Here is a 20,207-nt window from a genome sequence, read left to right as displayed (position 1 = left end):
CAAACCTTAGATAAAGGAAAAGAGACATTGTGAACACTAGCTTAAAATTTTTTTCACTGAAAAATGAAAAGTTGAAATAGATTGTTTATATATATTTGCATACATTTAACATTTTGATGTTGATTTAACTAACACAATACAACTTGCAAAACCCATCTTTTAAGAAATAAATTACTCTATAAAATATTTGTGAATTAGGAGTCTTCATTTAATTTTTGACACCACTGATTCATAGCAATTTTGTATACATCATAGAAGGAACATTGTGTTGTTTACCTACCCTAAAAGATGAGGGAAATTTTATTTTCTAAAGTACTTTTGAGCAGTATTTTTTAATGTAGTTAATAAGGTCAGACACTGATTTTAAATATAAGATTTCAATATCCTTTAAATCTTGAGACATTAACCAAAGTGCCTAGAATTAAGAGAAACTCTAAACTTCAAGTGGCTTCATCCTTCAGTTAGCCTGTTTGGGGATTTACTCTTAGATTATTGGTTTTAACAGATAAATTTTACCACACAAAAGTCTATCGGGAAAACTAAAAAAAGAAAAAATCAAATATTAAGACAGTTTTTAAGAAATTACAGCTGAGAATTACCTTTAATGTTTTGAACAAATAGATTTGCTGTTGAACAAAATCAAAAAACAGCAGTAGCCCCAACTTGGTCTACAGAGATTTGAGTAACTACAGCCTGACTAGTGTGTTCCCCTCTGCCATGTATTCAATATGTATAAACAATAAAAGCCCTTTTTTGCTATAAATTAAAACATTGAACTTCTAATTCTTCCTAATCTTTGCTTTAGGTATAAGGTAAAATTCACTTTTTAAAATGTGATGTGAAACATTCTAGAAAGCAGTTTGCCAGCAAAATTTAATGGCCTTAGTATGTTTTCTGAACTCCAATTATTACTAACCCTCTAGGTTATATATTTAATGCTTTCTCTTTTCTTTCTGTTCTCTTTATCCAATCCCAATACTACTTAAGAAATAAGCTTATCAATTTAATTCTAGGATTTTATAGGGGATGGGATATGAGGAGGGAAGCCCTTATTTTCAAGCTTCTGTGGCTCCAAAATATGTTCAGTTAGTAAATATTTTCATTGTGGAGAAAAATGCAATTTACTGTGGACGTTTTTGTTTCTGTAGTAGTTACAGAATGTGAGAGTTGAAACAAGGCCTTAGTCCAAATCCCCAACACCGGTTAAGTCACCAACCCCTGGACACATGCAGTCTTTCATAAAGACAGTCCTAGTCTTTACTTCACTTTAACCGAGTCAATTGCTGGGTAAACTATACCAGGCTGGTAATGGCTATTTTATAGTAAAACCTGCAGAACAAAATCTAGTAGCTTGCTTTATGTGTTGGAAAATAAATATACATTGAATACCTTCTCATTACAGAAAAAATGCTGCTGTGAAGACATAGTTATAGCTTTCACATAACTGAAGCCCCAACCATCATGATTTAGTGCCCCCCAAAGGAAGAACTTCAGTGGAAAAGAGAGGGCATTTCTGGGGATAGTAGAATGCTTGAGACCTGAATTTAAACTCAAGCTCCTTCATGAAGGTAATAATTTTATTTTTAACTGATAGAAAGTAACGGCTCTATAAAAGTTAACTATTGTCTATTACATATTAATGAAAAAGTCAAGTTACACTTTATATATAGGTACTTTGTTCCGTTTATGGTTACCAGTTGGAAAAGAACATTTTATACCTAGTTATTTAATCTTAATATCTACATTCTTTGGAACTTTACTTTGACATAGTTAATTGAAAGTTAGGGATAATAATTTATAGCATGCGCTGACATTGAGGTTAGGTGGGAAAACTGGGTATTTTAAGTCACTCTACAGTTGTCAGGATTGAGGAGTGTAATGCAAATTGATGGAAGACTTAGGGGAGGAAGGAGTAATACTTTTCACTTCATTCAAATTATTTTTTGAAAAGGATGTCTGTAACTTAAAAATGTACTTTTAATCTCCAGTTCAACAATGAGTTAGGTCAACAGATATTGAAACCCACCTTTCCATATAATAAACACTAAAACCTTGTTTAACACATAGTATAGAGGTACTGCATACTGAAAGGAAAATTTTGAGTTTTGAATTTCCAGAAGATAGTAGGAAAGAAGTTCTCTTTCTTCCATTTGCAGATTCCCAGTCTGGGCAAAGTTCTGAAGTAAGTGGTTTATATTTGGCAAGCTTCCTGTGTTATCCCACCCCTTCACTAGTGAACTTCCCCAGGGCATTCATCCTGCCTTCCCTGTTCACTGCAGCATCTACCTCAGGTCTGCAGAATCCCTTTTAGGTGCTCTGAGCCTCAAATGCACCTATTAGAATGGATAGAGGTTGCATTCTAAGTTAAACTTTTCGGGGTAACTGTTTTTAACTCATCTTAAAGGAAGAAAGCTATATTTATATAAATTTACACAAATTTGATAATGACTGATAATCTCTCCAGAATTTTTTCTTTTTAAGAAAAAATGCTTGATAACTCCAATGAAAATTTCACTGATGAAATTTCAGATAGGGTAAGAGAAAGTAAATAAAACGAAAAAAAATTTAGATCAGTAGGGATAATTTGTAATGGAATCAGGGCACCTACCAGGAAACTGAGAGTAAGTTTTTAGAATTTTTTTCCCCTAAGCCATTTTCACTTTTTACCTTTCTGTCCCGAGATCCATTTTTGGATCTGTTTACAGAATATTTTCTCAGGGGCTGTAATTCCTGCATAGTTAGAATGCTAGTTTTTTCGGGAGGTCAGAGATCTTTAGATTGCTTGCAGGAGGGCTTTTGTGTGTTAGGTACTGCCTATAATTAAATTTCAACCAGGAAAAGTTGAGAACAAAAATGAACAAAGAATTTCTTTTAGCATCTTTAATTTGTTAACCTACCAAAAAAAATATATTAAAGCCATGACTAATGAAGGAGGGAGGTTTGTCTGGTACCTTGAAAGAGTTCCCATTGTAATGATAAAGAGTGGGCTTTGGGATCAATGCATGTAGGTTTGAGTTCTTGCTCAGCCACCTAGTATATCTGTAATCTTTGGCTTTACTTAACTGCTTAAATCTTATTTCCTTATGTGTAAATTGGAGCAAGTAACTGAATCACAGGGTTGTTGAAAGGATTAACTAAAATGATATGTATAAAACACTGAGCCTAGTGCTTTACTATGGTAAGTGCTCAATAAATGAAAACCTTATAACCTTTACTGGTGAGCCTCAGTTTCCTTTTCTGTAAAATGTTGTTAATGGGTCCTATATCACAGAATAGCAGAGTGATTGTTAATAATTCTGGCTAATAATTATTAAGTATAATAAGCGTTCAATAAACATTAAATTATTTTGTAGCTATGATAATTAAATTCATAGTCATGTATTCTATCATAATAGTGCTTATATTTAAAAATCAAAATAAAGTCTCAAAAATATTTCTAATCTTAATGTGATCATGTTTAGACAGTGAATATTTCAGTGTATTTAATACACTTTAAAAAATTAAGTTGCATTCTTTTTTTTTTTAATTTTATTTATTCATTTTTGGCTGTGTTGGGTCTTCATTGCTACACAAGGGCTTTTCTCTAGTTGCGGCGAGCGGGGACTACTCTTCGTTGCAGTGCGTGGGCTTCTTATTGCGGTGGCTTCTCTTGTTGCAGAGCACAGGCTCTAGGCACATGGGCTTCAGTAGTTGCGGCACACGGGCTCAGTAGTTGTGGCTCACGGGCTCTAGAGCACAGGCTCAGTAGGTGTGGCACACGGGCTTAGTTGCTCCGTGGCATGTGGGATCTTCCCTGACCAGGGCTCGAACCCATATCCCCTGCATTGGCAGGCAGATTCTTAACCACTGTGCCACCAGGGAAGCCCTAAGTTGCATTCTTGACAGCAATTATTTCAGTTTTAATAAGTCTCTCAGTAGGACTTTATTTTCAATTGGATCTAACTCTGTAAAAGTTTTCTTCTTGAATAGAGTTCTTTTATTTTTATACTCAGTGTACATTAGAGGTCAGTCAATAAATGATAGTTAAATGAATTTTAAAAGTCATCAAGATAATCAGCTATTAGAAACATAAAATCTAAGAACTGAATGGGATCTTTAAAAAACTAGGAATTGAAGTTCAGGGAAGTTAACATTGTTTTTTTTCATCAAATCTAGACTGACCCTGTGTTCTTTTTCTACTACATTCATCAGATGTGTGAATTTTTAAACTAAACAGTAATATTGAAATAGAACTTGTTAGTCATCTGAAAGTAAAATTTTTTGCAATTTTTCAAAGACAGTATAGAAAAGTATATTTAGGAGCTTTATACTAAGCCCAGGTAAGTTTTTATTACATCAATGAGATGACTGATATTTAACAGATTTTTGTCCTTAGGAACCAAGTAATTTATTTATAGATAGGTGAATTTTTTATCTTAGTTTGCATAATTATAAGTAGCAGAAATAATTTATTGAGTATTGACCCTGTACTAGGAACTGCACCAAGCTCTTTGCACACATTATTTTGTTTAATATAACGACCCTCTGAGGGAGATGCAGTATAATTGCCAATTTGCACATGAGAAAAACTAAAGCTCAGAGTAGTTAACTAATTTGACAAGTAAGTATGAAGCTGAAATTCAAACCCAGAGCATATGACTACAGAACACTGTCTTCAGCTATTTTATACATTTTTACTGACAAAACCCTCTCAGTTTTTGTTTTAAAAGTTGATGAAAAAATAATATATTTCTTGTCCACCCTAACTCCAACATTGTTCAGAGTATGGTAACTTAACCTAAAATTTCAAGATAATTTTGGAGTTCATATACTATGATTTGTTACTGGCTTCAGTTTACAGACACTCTGTTTGCTCCTTTTTTTTTTTTTTAACAGACTATCTTTTTCTGAAAGTTTTAGATTTATAGAAAAATTGAGCAGGTAATATAAAGATTTCTTCCTTCCTTTCTTCCATATTCCTTCCCCTACCTTCTCTCCCCTCCATCCTAGCATGCAGTTTTCTCTACTATTAACATTTTGTATTAGTGTGGTCCATTTTCTAAAAGTTAATGAACCAATACTGATACATTATTATGAACAGAAGTCCATAGTTTACACTAAGATTCACTCCTTGTGTTGTACAGGTTTATGGATTAATGTCATGTATTCATCATAACAGTATCATAAAGTATTATCTCATCACCATAAAAATCTCTTGCGCTTTACCTATATGAATTCCCACATCCCCAACCTCTGGCAACTACTGATCTTGATATTTTGTCTATAGTTTTGCCTTTCCAAGAATGTCATATATTTGGAATCATATAGTATGTAGCTTCTTTCACTTATCAGTATGCATTTAAGGTTTCTTCTTGTCTTTTTGTGCCTTCATAGCCTGTTTCTTTTTGTTTTTGGCTGCCCCTCACGGCTTGTGGGATCTTAGCCCCCTGACCAGGGTTCAAACCCAGGCCCACAGCAGTGTAAGCACTGAGTCCTAACCACTGGACCACCAGGGAATTCCCAAGCCTGTTTCTTTTTAATCACTGAATAATAATTCATTGTATGGATATACCACAGTTGTTTTACCCATTCACTCATTGAAGGACATCTTGGTTGCTTTCAAGTTTTGGCAATCGTGAATAAAGCTGCTATAACTATCCATGCACGTTTTTGTGGAACATAAATTTGCAACTCATTTGGGTAAATACGTAGTAGTACAATTGCTGGATTGTATGGTATGCCTATGGTTAACTTTGTAAGAGACTGTCAAACTGTCTTCCAGAGTGGCTGTATGTACGGTTTTGTATCCCAAGCATCAATCAATGAGAGTTCCTGTTGTTCCACATATTTGGCAACATCTAATAGAGGGTTTTTTAAAAATATTATCCATTCTAATAGGTGTGTTATGATATCTCAGTGATGATTTAATTTGCAGTTTCCTTATGACATACAATGTTGAGCATCTTTTCATATGTGTAATTGCCATCTGTATATCTTCTTTGCTGCAGTGTATCTTCAGGTCTTTTGACCACTTTTTTTTTGTTTTTGTTTTTGCTGTACGTGGACCTCTCACTGTTGTGGGCTCTCCCGTTGCAGAGCACAGGCTCGGACGCGCAGGCTCAGTGGCCATGGCTCACGGGCCTAGCCACTCCACGGCATATAGGATCTTCCTGGACCGGGGCACGAACCCATGTCCCCTGCATCGGCAGGCGGACTCTCAACCACGGCGCCACCAGGGAAGCCCTGACCACTTTTTAAATTAGGTTTTTTTCTTATTGTTGAGTTTTATGAGTTCTTTGCATATTTTGGATACAAATCCTTCATCAGATACATGTTTTGCAAATATTTTCTCCGAGTTTGTGGCTTTTCTTCCCATACTTTTGATACTGTCTTTTGCAGAGCAGAAGTTTTTAATTTTAATGAAGTCTTGCTTATTAATAATCTCTTTCATGGATCATGCCTTTTGTATATTATACTTAAAACATCATTACTATACTCATGGTCCTCTAGGTTTTCTCCTATGTTGTCTTCTAGGAGTTTTATAGTTTTGCATCTTACATTTATGTCTATGATGCATTTTGAGTTAATTTTTTTGAAGAACATAAGGTCTGTATCTAGGTTCACTTTTTTTTTTTGGGTGGGCATGTGGATGTCCCTTTATTCAGCACCATTTGTTAAAAAGACTATCCTCTAGTGAGGTGGATGGACCTAGAGTCTGTCATACAGAGTGAAGTAAGTCAGAAAGAGAAAAACAAATACCATATGCTAACACATATATATGGAATCAAAAAAAAAAAAGGTTCTGCTGAACCTAGTGGCAGGACAGAAATAAAGATGCAGGCGTAGGGAATGGACTTGAGGACACAGAGGGGGAAGGGTAAACTGACACGAAGTGAGAGAGTGGCATTGACATATATACACTACCAAATGTAAAATAGATGGCTAGTGGGAAGCAGCCGCATAGCACAGGGAGATCAGCTCATGCTTTGTGACCACCTAGAGGGGTGGGATAAGGAGGGTGGGAGGGAGATGCAAGAGGGAAGGGATATGGGGATATATGTATATGTATAGCTGATTCACTTTGTTATACAGAAGCAACTAACACAACAATGTAAAGCAATTATACTCCAATAAAGATGTTAAAAAAAAGAAGACTATCCTCTATGGGATATATGGGCACATATGCTTTATTTATTTATTTTTAAATAGGATTTTTAAAATATTTATTTATTTATTTTTGGCTGCATTGGGTCTTCATTGCTGCGCGTGGGCTTTTCTCTAGTTGCGTCGAGTGGGGGCTACTCTTCATTGCGGTGTGCGGGCTTCTCATTGTGGTGGCTTCTCTTGTTGTGGAGCACAGGCTCTAGGTGCGCGGGCTTTGGTAGTTGTGGCTCGCAGGCTCTAGAGTGCAGGCTCAGTAGTTGTGGCGCACGGGCTTAGTTGCTCTGCAGCATGTCGAATCTTCCTGGACCACGGCTCGAACCCGTGTCCCCTGCGTTGGCAGGCGGATTCTTAACCACTGTGCCACCAGGGAAGTCCGGCACATATGCTTTAATTTCTCTTGTGTAAATACATAAATTGGAATGGCTGGATCATAATTAGGTTCACGTTTAACTTTTTAGAAAACTGCCAAAGTGATTCTCAAAAGAGAATATACTGTTTACATTACCACCAGGAATACATGAGAGTTCCAGTTGCTCCATATCTTCATAAACATTTGATATAATCAATCTTCTAAATTGTAAATATTCTAATAGGTATATAGATGTATATAATTGTGGTTTTAATTTTCATTTCCCTAATGGCTAATGCTGTTTAGCATATTTTCATTGTTTATTTGCTAGCTGCATATCTTTTTTTCTTTCTTTTTTTGGCTGTGCTACGTGGCTTGCAAAATCTTAATTCCCCTATCAAGTTCCAAAAAATGTTTATCACCCCAAAATAAAACCTTGTACCCAGTTGGCAGTAGCTCCCTCTTCTCCCCTCCCCCAAGCCTTGGCATCCACCAGTCTACTTTCTGTCTGTATTTTACCCATTTTGGATATGTTTTATAAATGGAACCATACAATATGTGACCATTTGTGTCCAGCTTCTATCACTTAGCATAACTTTTTTGAGGTATATATCAGTACTTCAGTCCTTTTTATGGTGAAATACTATTCCATTTTATGGATATACCACATTTTATTTATCTATTCATCAGCTGATGAACATGATGAACATTATGGTTGTTTCAGTTTTGGCTATTATGAGTAGTGTTTCTATGAACATTTGTATACAAGTTTATGTTTGAACACCTGTTTTCAGGTGTTTTTATCTGTTTTTTTAAACTTTATTTTTGTAAATTAATTTTTATTGGAGTATAGTTGCTTTACAATGTTGTGTTAGTTTCCACTGTACAGCAAAATGAATCAGCCATACATATATGTATATCCCCTCCCTTTTGGACTTCGTTCCCACTCAGGTCACCACAGTGCATTAAGTAGAGTTCCCTGTGTTATACAGGATGTTCTCATTAGTTACTATTTTATATTTAGTATCAATTGTGTATATGTGTCAATCTCAATCTTCCAGTTCCTTCCACCACCACGCCTTCCCCCTTGGTATCCATACATTTGTTCTCTACATCTCAATTCTTCTGAGTATATACCTACAGTGGAATTGTTTTCATTTGGTAATTCTATGTTTAAATTCTTAAGGAACTGCCAAATTGTTCACAGCACCTGCACCATTTTACTTACCCATCAGCAATGCACAAGGATTCCAGTTTCCCCACATTCTCACCAACCTTTATTTTCTCTTTATTTTGTAAAGAAAATCCTTTACAGTGGATATGAACTAGTATCTCATTGTTGGTTTGATTTGCATTTTCCTAATGACTAATGAACTTGAGCATCTTTAATATGATTGTTGACTATTTGTGTGTTTTCTTTGGAGAAATGTCTATTCAACCCCTTTGTCCATTTTTTAGTAGGTGTGTTTGGGTTATCTTTAATTTAATTTAATTTAATTTATTTTTTGTCTGCGTTGGGTCTTCGTTGCTGTGCACGGGCTTTCTCTAGTTGCGGCGTGTATGGTCTTCTCATTGTAGTGATTTTTGAAATCTTCTCATTGCGGTGGCCTCTTCTTGAGGAACACAGGCTCTAGGCGCGTGGGCTTCAGTAGTTGTGCCATGCGGGCTTAGTAGTTATGGCTTGCGGGCTCTAGAGCGCAGCCTCAGTAGTTGTGGTGCACAGGCTTAGTTGCTCTGTGGCATGTGGGATATTCCCGGACCAGGGATCAAACCCCTGTCCCCTGTGTTGGCAGGCGGATTCTTAACCACTGTGCCACCAAGGAAGTCCCTGGGGTTGTCTTTTTTCTGTTGGGTCGTAAGAGACGTTTGTATATTCTAGACCCTTATCAGATATTTGATTTGCAAATATTTTCTCCCATCTGTGGCTTGTCTTTTTACTCATGTCATGGTATCCTTTGTGCAAAAAGCTTTTATCTTGCTAATGTCCAATTTATCTATTTTTTTCTTTTGACATTTATCCTTCTGGTGTCATATCTAAATCCAAGGTCATTAAGCTTTTATTCTTTTGTTTTCCTCTAAAAATTATATGGTTTTAGCTCTTATTAGGTCTCTGATCCCTTTTTGTTCATTTTTGGTATACAGTTGACCCTTAAACAACATGGATTTGAACTGTGTGGGTCCGTTTATACTTGGACTTTTTTCAGTAAATACATAGTATAGTACTGTACAATCCACAGTTGGTTAAATTCACAGATGCAGAACTGCAGATATGGAGGGCCAACTGTAAAGTTGTACATGAATTTTCCACTGTGCAGAGTTGGTGCCATTAACTCCTGTGTTGTTCAAGGGTCAACCATATATTATGAGGTAGGGGTGCATTTTAATTGTGTTGTATGCGGCTATTCAATTGTCCCTGCACCATTTGTTGAAGAGACTTCATTCCCCATCGAATGCTTTTGGAACCCTTGTTGAAAATAATTTGGTCAGAGATGTATGAGTTTATTTCTGGACTCTCAATTCTATTTTGTTGATCTACATGTCTATCCTTATGTCAGTACCACATTCTTTCGTAAACCTTAGCTTTGTAGTGATTTTTGAAATTGTGAAGAATGAGCTGCTTTCCCTGCATCCTATAAGGTTTTTTTTTTTTTTTTTTTTTTTTTTTTGCGGTACGCGGGCCTCTCTCTGTTGTGACCTCTCCCGTTGCGGAGCACAGGCTCCGGAAGCCCAGGCTCAGCGGCCATGGCTCACGGGCCCAACCGCTCCGTGGCATGTGGGATCTTCGCGGAACGGGGCACGAACCCCTGTCCCCTGCATCGGCAGGCGGACTCTCAACCACTGTGCCACCAGGGAAGCCCCATCTTATAAGTTTTGATGTATTGTGTTTATCTGTCATCACCCCCTTGAGTTAATTATTTTGTTTAGTTCTCCAGTATTTTATTTCTATCATTAAAACACAGATACACAAAATTGTAATAGTATTATTTATACAGACAGTGTTTATTTAGGTTTTTCTTAGAGTTATTAATTTATTTGCTTACCATTTTTCTAGCATTTCAGGACTTCCTTCTGGTATCATTTTTATTTTCTACTTCTTTAGGAATTGCTTTTGTGTAAGATCTGTTCATTATAAACTCAGTTTTTTAATCTTAAAAATGTCTTTCACCCTCTTGTGAAAAAGTAGCTTTGAGCATATACAATTATATACTGAAAGTTAGTTTTTTATTATTCTTGTGACTTCTATGGCCATTGTTGCTATTGAATAGTCTGATGTATATCTAATGTTAATACTCTGTAGGTGATCGTATCTCTCTGGCTGCATTTTAGATTTTTTCTGTTTTTCTTTAGAATTTTGTACTTTGCTACATTTGGTATGGATTTCTTTTGATTTATCTTGGTACATTTTGTGCTTCCTTTATCTGTAGATTCATGTCTTCAGTTTTGAAAAATGGTCAGCCATTATCTCGTCACATATTGTCTCTCGTCCATTTTTTCTTTTTATTCTTCTGAGACTCCAATTATAGGTATGCTATACTTTCTTCTTCTATTTTCCTAGTTTGAAGTGTGTTCTTTGTATTTTTTAATATTCTGTTTTACTTATGATGCATTCTGGGTAATTTTTATTTATTTATTTATTTATTTTGCGGTACGCGGCCCTCTCACTGTTGTGACCTCTCCCATTGCGGAGCACAGGCTCCGGACCCGCGGGCTCAGCGGCCATGGCTTATGGGCCTAGCTGCTCTGCGGCATATGGGATCTTCCCGGATGGGGGCACAAACCCGTGTCCCCTGCATCGGCAGGTGGACTCTCAACCAATGCGCCACCAGGGAAGCCCTGGGTAACTTTTAAAGCCTGTCTTCTAATTTAGTAATTCTTTCTTCTGCCTCTAACTTTCTACTTAATTTATCCATTGACTTTTTAATTTCAGTAATTACATTTTTCATTGCTGAAAGTTCTGTTTGGTTCTCTTTCAAATGAAACTTTTGATAGTCTCTTGTTGCTTCCTTATTCCTATGACTCATTCTTTTATTTCTTTGAATATTAAATAATTGTTTTATATTCAGTATTACATGGTTCCAATATTTGAAGTTTTTAGGGGGATCTAAATCTGCTGACTCCTTCTTATGATGGCTTATTTCTTTGTGTTTTTGGCACTCTTTGATTGTAAGCTTATATTTGATTGATCTTAATGTGAAAGGAAACTAAAGTCTTAACTGTGTTTGTGTTCCTCCAAATAATAACTGCATTTGTTCTCACCAGAAGCCAGGGTACATTATTGGCTTACCAGGATCTTTCAGGTTCTTAGTCTTACCTTGGGAGTTTTAAGTTCTCCTCCCCTACCAGCTGTTTATCCAAGCCCATTTCCCAGGCACAGTGTTTATTAGCAGCACTGCCCTTGAAATTTTCCTCCTTGCTTGTGCTCATCACTTAGGTTTTAGATCACAGCTTTTGCTTTTATTTTGGGGAGTGGGGGGGTGGGCAGAGTGGGAGAGGGCAGGGAGTGGCCTCTCATTTTTGTTACTTCCTATAGTAGCTCCCAGCCACGAAATGTTTTGTTTTACATCAACTTTCTATTTTTTGTTTTCTAGCAAGAGAGCTTTCTACAGTGTCTAATCTGCTGTATTGGCATTAGTGAAACTTCCTTTCTATTTTTTAAACCCCTTCTATAAAATATTAATCTTAAGTAATATATGTATAGTATAAAAAATTCAAAACAGAACAGGAAGTTATAAACTAAAATTGCTCTTACTTTTATAGCCCTAGAGGTAACTACAGGTTTTTGGAATTTTTGTAATACATTAAATTAGAATACAAGTGATAATTTAAAATCTTTAAGGAGAAGCAATTTTAAGATATTTTATAGTTATATATTAAAAATAAGACTGATTTTATAGCATTTTACAATTTATATTTGAGTAGAATTATTTATAATATCTTAAAGATATGAAATAGCAAACCTTGCAGATTTTCTGAAATGGTTAATTTTACAAATATATGTTTGGATGCTATCACAGAAAAATAAGTTTTCATTGTATCCAAGTACATATACTAAATAAGTCTTAAATACAGGTATAAATGTAAATTAGGGTTTAGAGTGATGGAATTATCGTGTATCCCGATTGTGATGACGGTTATCTGTGTTAAAATTCATAGAGCTATACATCAAAAAAAGAGTTCAATTAATGCATGTAAATTTAAAAATAAAATTTTAAAGATTTTTAAAAAATAATTTATGCTGTCTTTCGAAAAATAAAATTATAGGGTTGGGTTCTTAAAAAAGATTTTATGAAGTTTATTTTATATTATAAATTTTTCAGTGGTGTTCTTCAGCAGTTTCATTTTGACTTTACTCCAATTTTGAGTCATAAAACATCATTCTTTTTAGATCATACAGAATCCATTAGTCACTATACTATACTAGGCCAGGGTTTCTGAACCTCAGCACCATTGACATCTTTATGTGGAGGCTGTCCTGTACGTTGCAAGGTGTTTAGCAGTTCCCCTAACTTCTGCTCATTAGATACCAGTAGCACCCCCTCCAGTTGTGACAACCAAAAAAGTTTCTAGACATTGCCCAGTATCCCCAGGCGACTAGGGGCTGTTGGGGGTATGTGTGGGGGCAAAATCACCACCAGTGGAAAACGACTGTACTAGACCTAAGTGGCTCAACCTTTTTAGAATACATATTTCTTCATTTTCAAAGCTTGTCATGCTAATATTAAGTGGTATAATTGTATGTTATGGTAAGAGTTGTATGTATATAATCTCCTCCTGTACCAAGAGATCTCTTTTAAAATTATCTAATGCTATGATAGGGCACACCTCATAAAATTAAAAGCTTTTATTTAGATTACATCTTTGTAAAATGAGAATTTTAGAAGAATTTGAAAGGGTGTAACAACAGTACCTGTCACATAGCAGCAACCTTAATAAACCAGTACATGAGTGCAATTAAGGATAGGGTGAGGAAACTACATAACACTAATTTTTTGCTCTGTCTTGAATTTATTCTGGTGCCTTTGCAAATTATTTAACAAGAATGTTCGTTTTATTGATCTTATAGGGTGTAAATGATTTAACCTAAATTGTATAGGGTAACACAGTAGGGGAGATGAGAAATTTATTTAAGACAAACATTCTATTAAAATGTTAAGTGCTTTAGTTGATCAGATATTTAAAATCTTTCAGGTATTAAATAATAGAAGAAAATGGAATTGAATATGATACCAGCATGGAACAGTCTGTTGATTCATTAAGAGTCAACCATAATGATTCCGAAGAGTCAAAAACCGATTCTCAGGTATTTGAAGTAGGGATTCAACTGGGAACTTTTTTCCGTTTAAAGGGAAAGCGGCATGCAATTGGATTTTTTATGTTTAAGGAATAGTGTTATATTTAATGTATTCAAGAATTTTAACATTTAATTTTTAATAATTCTATCATTTAATTTTATAATATAGAGCTTTAATGTATTTGTGAAAGTTTATATGTAAAGAAAAATCTGCATATTGAATTATAAATATTTCATCATTTCACATTGTATTCCTTTGGACTATTTGAAATAAAATATAATAAAAATCAACAGTTTCACTTAAGAACTTCTGTCTATATCAGTCTGTGAATTGATAACCCTTGCAAAAAGTAAAGTGAATAATTAACTGAAAAATGAATGTGTCTCCATCTTTTATTAAAAACATTCTATTTTTTAAAAATTGTAACTTATTTTACAAACACTCAAGTGATTTTTTTTTTTCTTTGCAAAAGCATCTAAGCTGTATGGACTCCAGTGAGCCTTCTTTTGGACAAGATGGTTCCCCTAGAGTTTTACCCATTACTACTGCAGTGGATAATTCACTCACATCACAGAATATACCAGGGCCCCTGACTCAGACGCAGACTCTTTCTGCAGAGCAATTCCACCTAGTGGACCAAAATGGGCAACCTATTCAATATGAGCTGCAGTCATTGGGGGATTCTAATGAGCAAATGGTGAGTACGTTTTTAAAATAACCAGTTTTCTGCTATTTGGCAAAATGTATTAGTTTTACTAGATGACCTTAATTTCTTCACACTATTGCTTTACATTGCTTTGAAAATACTGTTTCCATGACATTCATTTTTAAGTTATATAAGGATTTTAGAAGATTTCCTTTCAGGACTACAGAGTACTTCAAACCAGTAGGTCCCAGCTACTATGTCTAGGCAAACTGGTACTTTGAGATCAGTTGGAAATGTAATATAATCTGTCACCAGTGCTAAAGTCCCAGAGCTTACATATAACTTACATTTATTTTTTGTATATACATTTGACTGAACTCAGTGTTGTTTGCTCTATCAACATCTCAGTTATTGATTTGTGTGCCACATGCTGGTATGCTTTCTTGAAGAAAAAGAAAGCAATGGAAGTACCAGTGGAATAATGGAATTTAGACATACCCTTACTGATCTTTGTAAGTAGATATGTAGGTGTCATGTGAATAACAATGCATAAAGTTGACAGTGCTGCTTTAAACTGTTAGCCAAAAATATGTACGACCAAGTTCACAGTTGAATAGATGTGGTGATAGATGGTTTTGATTCAAATAAAATTAATGAGAAAAAGTTCTAAATTGCTCTCTGACTAATAATATATTTATATCAGTAATAATATGAAGAATAATGTATCTCTTTGTTTGCCTGTATTTTCCAAATTTTCTACAACAAATTTTAATTCAATAATAAAAATTATTTTTAAAATCATAACTTCAATTATAAATTATACTTAAGTAGGCAAGCATATAACCCAAAATTCTTATTTTTGTTTCTAGTCTAGAGCATTCTAGAGTTAATCTATGTCCTTTTGCTCCCTTATAATTCAGCTAAATTTGGGCATTGAGAGTAATTGGTTGAGAGGTGGCTGACTGTAGACAACTTTTTTGTGTGTATGTTCAGGCTCAACATATTTCTGGGCTTACTTCAGGACTGAAATGCAAAGTTAGGGTAAGCTTCTGTAATCATACTGCATCACCAGCAGAGGTTAATATGCAACAAATAATCTAGATGTGAACCAATACATTTTAATATTTCATGTTCAAAATGAAATACTTCTGTAATTTCCCCTCTTATTTGACATTTATTCTAGTTTCTATCAGAACATTTAGAAAGTCTGTGTGTTCTAATGGAAGGATAAAAGAGTCTAAATGTATGAAGGGTTATCATTTTACACATGGTACCTTTCCTAAAAAGCATGTTAAAGTTGCTTATTTGTCTGGGTCTGAAAAAAGTTCGAGTTCCCATTCTCTTTGTAATTGTATTAAACGTTCTATCTGAAGTGATTATAAAGGTGATTTTACATTGTTTGCGGTAGGAGATGATACAGAGGGTTGCTTGAAGTTGTGAAATAGGAAACATGTGGCATGAGCATGAAAATAAATGTAAGGAACATGGAGTGTTAGAAGCTATCTTCTCCAAAGAACCAAAGATCAGAAGGTGGTGATATTCCGGGAAACTTAGTGGAGATTTTTTGTTTTTATTGTTTATTTTAATAGACTTTAATTTTAAGAGCAGTTTTAGGTTCACAGCAAAATGAGAAGAAAATACAGAGAGTTCCCATATACCCCCAGCCTCCATATATGCATAGTCTTCCCATTATCAAAGTCTCCACCAAGTGGAGCTTTTTGTAAAAAATGACTTTTTTGTTTGTTTGTTTTGAAGTATGATTTTTTTCACATAGAAGCTTTCACGGAACTAGTAAAGATTCTGTAGTGGGTAAATCTGCAGTGGATGAGAGGAGGTTTTGGAGTGAAGCAGGGATGATATTTTTCATTTACTAGAAATATTGTACACAAAGAGCACAGTAAATATAAAACTACTCATTAGCCAAGATTTTCTGGTGATTTTCATGGTCGGCCTCAAAGAAAATGTATTGCAGCAGATGACTCTTCAAAACTATGTTTATTTTCATAGCAAAGATTAAAGATAATTACTTTTTTTGGTAATAGAAAAAGTAGTATTATCATCACCATTGTCAAATTATATGAATTAAAAATAGGTTTTTAGGTAACAGGTGGAATAAGCTAAGGAAACAGAAAATGGAGGAGATGCTTTTCCACTGTGCTTGGGAAACAGTTTCAAAATTAAGGGGATATTCCACAGATCAGTCTTAATTATGAAATTTTCATATGATTGAATAAATTATAACTTTATTATATGTGTTTTATTTGGATTTAAAAATAACCACAGCACTCTTATTTTCTAAGAATGAATGAAAAATTTTCACACATATTTAATCTCATTTACAGGGAGTAAAGAATTAACAACAGTATTATTACTATTGCCTTTTGAAGTCCAGTAGGGTTTTCGTATTGTTTTATTTTTGTCTTTTTTTAGGTTAAGTAACATCATCAGATATTGGGAGACAGTACAAAGTAGTGGTTAAAAGGAGTCAGACTGCTTGGGTTTGAATTTCAGCTCAGGACTATATAGCTCTGAGTTACCTTGAATGAGTTTTGTAAATACTGTGTTGCAATTTCCGCATGTATAAAATGTATATAGTTTATATACATGTGATGAAGATTAAATAACGTAATATTGGGTTGGCCAAAAAGTGCCTTTGGTTTTTAAGTAAAAATAAAAGACACATTTTTCGTTTTCACCAAGAACTTTATTGAACAATGTATTCACCCTTTTGTTCCACTACTTTCTGCCATTTTTCAGGCAACTTCATAATTCCATCTTCCCAAAACTTTTTATCTTTTTGAGCAAAGAACTCTTGCAGGTGCCTTTTACAGTCTTCCAGGGGATTGAAATTTTTTCCATTAAGAGAATTTTGTAAAGATCTAAATAAATGGAAATCCGAAGGTGCAATGTCTGGTGAATATGGTGGATGAATCAGCACTTCCCAGCTAAGCTGTAACAGTTTTTGCCTGGTCATCAAAGAAACATGTGGCCTTGCGTTATCCTGATGGAAGATTATGCATTTTCTGTTGACTAATTCCGGATGCTTTTCGTCGGGTGCTGCTTTCAGTTGGTCTAATTGGGAGCAGTACTTGTTGGAATTAATCATTTGGTTTTCCAGAAGGAGCTCATAATAGAGGACTCCCTTCCAATCCCACCATATACACAACCTCACCTTCTTTGGATGAAGACCGGCCTTTGGTGTAGGTTCATTTCGCTTGCCCCACAATCTCTTCTGTTCCACATTATTGTACAGTATCCACTTTTCATTGCCGGTCACAATTTGTTTTAAAAATGGAACGTTTTCATTACGTTTAAGTAGAGAATCGCATGCGGGAATACGGTCAAGAAGGGTTTTTTTGCTTAATTTATGTGGAACCCAAACATCAAAGCGATTCACGTAACCAAGCTGGCGCAAATGATTTTCAGCGCTTGATTTGGATATTATGAGTATGTCGGCTATCTCCTGTGTGGTATAACGTTGATTATTCTCAATGTCTCGATTTGATCGCTATCAACTTCAACTGGTCTACCTGATCGTGGAGCATCATCCAGCGAGAAATCTCCAGCATGAAACTTCGCAAACCACTTTTTTTTTTTTTTTTTGCGGTACACGGGCCTCTCACTATTGGGGCCTCTCCCGTCGCGGAGCACAGGCTCCGGCTCATGGGCCCAGCTGCTCCGCGGCACGTGGGATCTTCCCAGACCGGGGCACAAACCCGTGTCCCCTGCATCGGCAGGCGGACTCTCAACCACTGCGCCACCAGGGAAGCCCGCAAACCACTTTTGACACATTCAGTCAGACACAGCGCCTTCTCCATGCCACTGCACAAATCTTTTTTTGCGTTTCAGTTGCATTTTTACCTTTCTTGAAATAATAAAGTGCATAATATGCCAAAAATGTTGGGGTTTTTTTCCTTCCATCTTCAGTATTAAAATGGCTACACAAAAATTCACCAATTTTGGGACTTCCCTGGCAGCACAGCGGTTAAGACTCCGAGATCCCATTGCAGGGGGCCCAGGTTCCATCCCTGGTCAGGGAACTAGATCCTACATGCACGAAGCAACTAAGAGTTCACATTCTGCAACTAAGGAGCCCACTGGCCGCAATTGAGGAGCCCACGTGCTGCAACTAAGGAGCCCACCGGCAGCAACTAGAACCTGGCGCAACCAAAAAAAAAAAAAATTATGATGCCAATAAACATTTATAAAAAAATTCACCAATTTTGGTCAGTCTTTTTTTAAATGCACACTGATATGACAGCTGTCACATAAAATCTAACAAAATTGTTTTGAATGAAGTTAAAGTCAACTAAGTGCTACTAGAGCCATCTTACAGAAAAAACCAAACGAACCTTTTGGCCAACCCGATCCATGTAAAGTCCTGCTGCTTAGTATGAACTCCACAAATGAAAAGGAATTATCATCCTCAGAGTTTACAGTTGATTTTCATGCTGAAGTAATAAGAGGTATAAGAGATATGGCAAGATTTTTTTATCTCAAGAAACTTGACAAACACTGAGGGAAGGAAAAAATTTCTACTCTTAATTTCTGGGAAATGTTTATGATTATAGTGAAAGCTTTCTGTTTTGTTGAGGTTTAAGGGTGGTTTTTTTTTTCCCCAAATTTAAAGTTTTTCAAATGACCCTCTCTAAAAGTGATGCCGTCTCTATCAGGCCATCAGCAAAGTTTTCATGTTTTACATAGCAAAAGGGAAGTTTGAGAAAGTGGGTTGGAATGATTAAGGACAGTTATTTGCCCTAGGGAAAACTGAGGACAGGGGATTTCAGGTAAAACAGTAAAACTGTTAGTAGAAGAGTAGTTTTTAGGTAATAAAGTTTATAAGGTATCCAGAAAGTCTGGAAATATAGGATAAACTTAATTTTAAATAATATATTAGTTATATTTTTAAATGACAGGCTCAAAATGTTTTTCTTCAACTTTAGACGCTTTCTTAGTTGACATTCCTCTAAATTTGAGGCAAGGAGTTCATTTGTTAAACTGAAAAAAGCAAACAAAAACACCAAAGGAAATAATAAATATACAATTCCCCTATGTTTTCAGACTTTTGGGTCACTCTGTAGTATTCCTTATAGACCAAGACAGGATATATAAAAATGCAGAGATATAAAAATAAATCCTGTTTAATTAGACATCTAAGTTACTGTTTTTAAATGAAAATGACTTAAAATATGAGACCAGTGATTATCACACAAATAGGTCAAACGTGTGGATAATACAGTAAGTAGAAAAAAGTAAATATATTTAGTGTAGTCAGAGACTTACGTGTTCAGGTTACTAAGTAATTAGACCTCACGTCCATGTAATGATTAAGATCATAGGTGGTTAAGATCATAGGACATAGGATCAAACTGCCTGTTTTGAATCCTGGCTTTACCACTTATCAATTGTGAGACTTTGGGAAAAAATTTTTAGGTACCTCAGTGTTTTCATCTATAAAACGAAGAAAATGATAGTATCTGCTGTAGAGGTAGGCATGTCTACTAATTTTTTAAGTAATGATTCTTTTGAATCATTGTAGACTTATGCATTTGATTTTTTTAAAATGCCTCCAAGATGATTGTTGCCAGCCCATCAGAAAATGGACAGGTGCTGCGCGTAATTCCATCTACCCAGACAGGAACGACACAAGTGATTGTACCTCAGGGGCAGCTTGTGGATGTGAATAGTCCTCAGGGTGAGTAATCATGGGATATAGGGGATTTAAGAACGTTTTAAAGAACAAACGTATATTCAGAAAATCACCTCATGAAAGTCA

At 35.4% G+C, this 20,207-nt stretch overlaps 1 protein-coding gene across 15 annotated transcripts in view; it reads left to right on the top strand.

Annotated features, from left to right (window-relative positions):
* The window catches only part of CARF (calcium responsive transcription factor), a 94,620-nt gene that overhangs the window by 2,524 nt on the left and 71,889 nt on the right, over positions 1-20,207 (top strand). For 11 of the 15 annotated variants that reach the window (XR_010944309.1, XR_010944308.1, XR_010944307.1 and 8 more), the window contains 4 exons: positions 1,403-1,568; positions 13,682-13,793; positions 14,258-14,482; positions 20,006-20,126. Coding sequence is in view for 9 of the 15 variants with exons in the window: in XM_067740942.1 (XP_067597043.1) it covers positions 13,725-13,793; positions 14,258-14,482; positions 20,006-20,126 (415 nt within the window). In the remaining 6 variants the exon portion in view is untranslated. Of the gene's footprint in view, positions 1-1,402; positions 1,569-10,917; positions 11,017-13,681; positions 13,794-14,257; positions 14,483-19,970; positions 20,127-20,207 lie in introns of those variants that run through there. The other 4 variants (XM_067740943.1, XM_067740949.1, XM_067740950.1 and 1 more) reach the window with 4 other exon arrangements.

This window comes from Pseudorca crassidens, chromosome 6 (genome assembly GCF_039906515.1).
Source record: "Pseudorca crassidens isolate mPseCra1 chromosome 6, mPseCra1.hap1, whole genome shotgun sequence".
Classification (NCBI taxonomy): Eukaryota; Metazoa; Chordata; class Mammalia; order Artiodactyla; family Delphinidae; genus Pseudorca; species Pseudorca crassidens.
The sequence above is the reverse complement of the archived record's forward strand: the minus strand, read 5'-3'. Positions and strand labels throughout refer to the sequence as shown.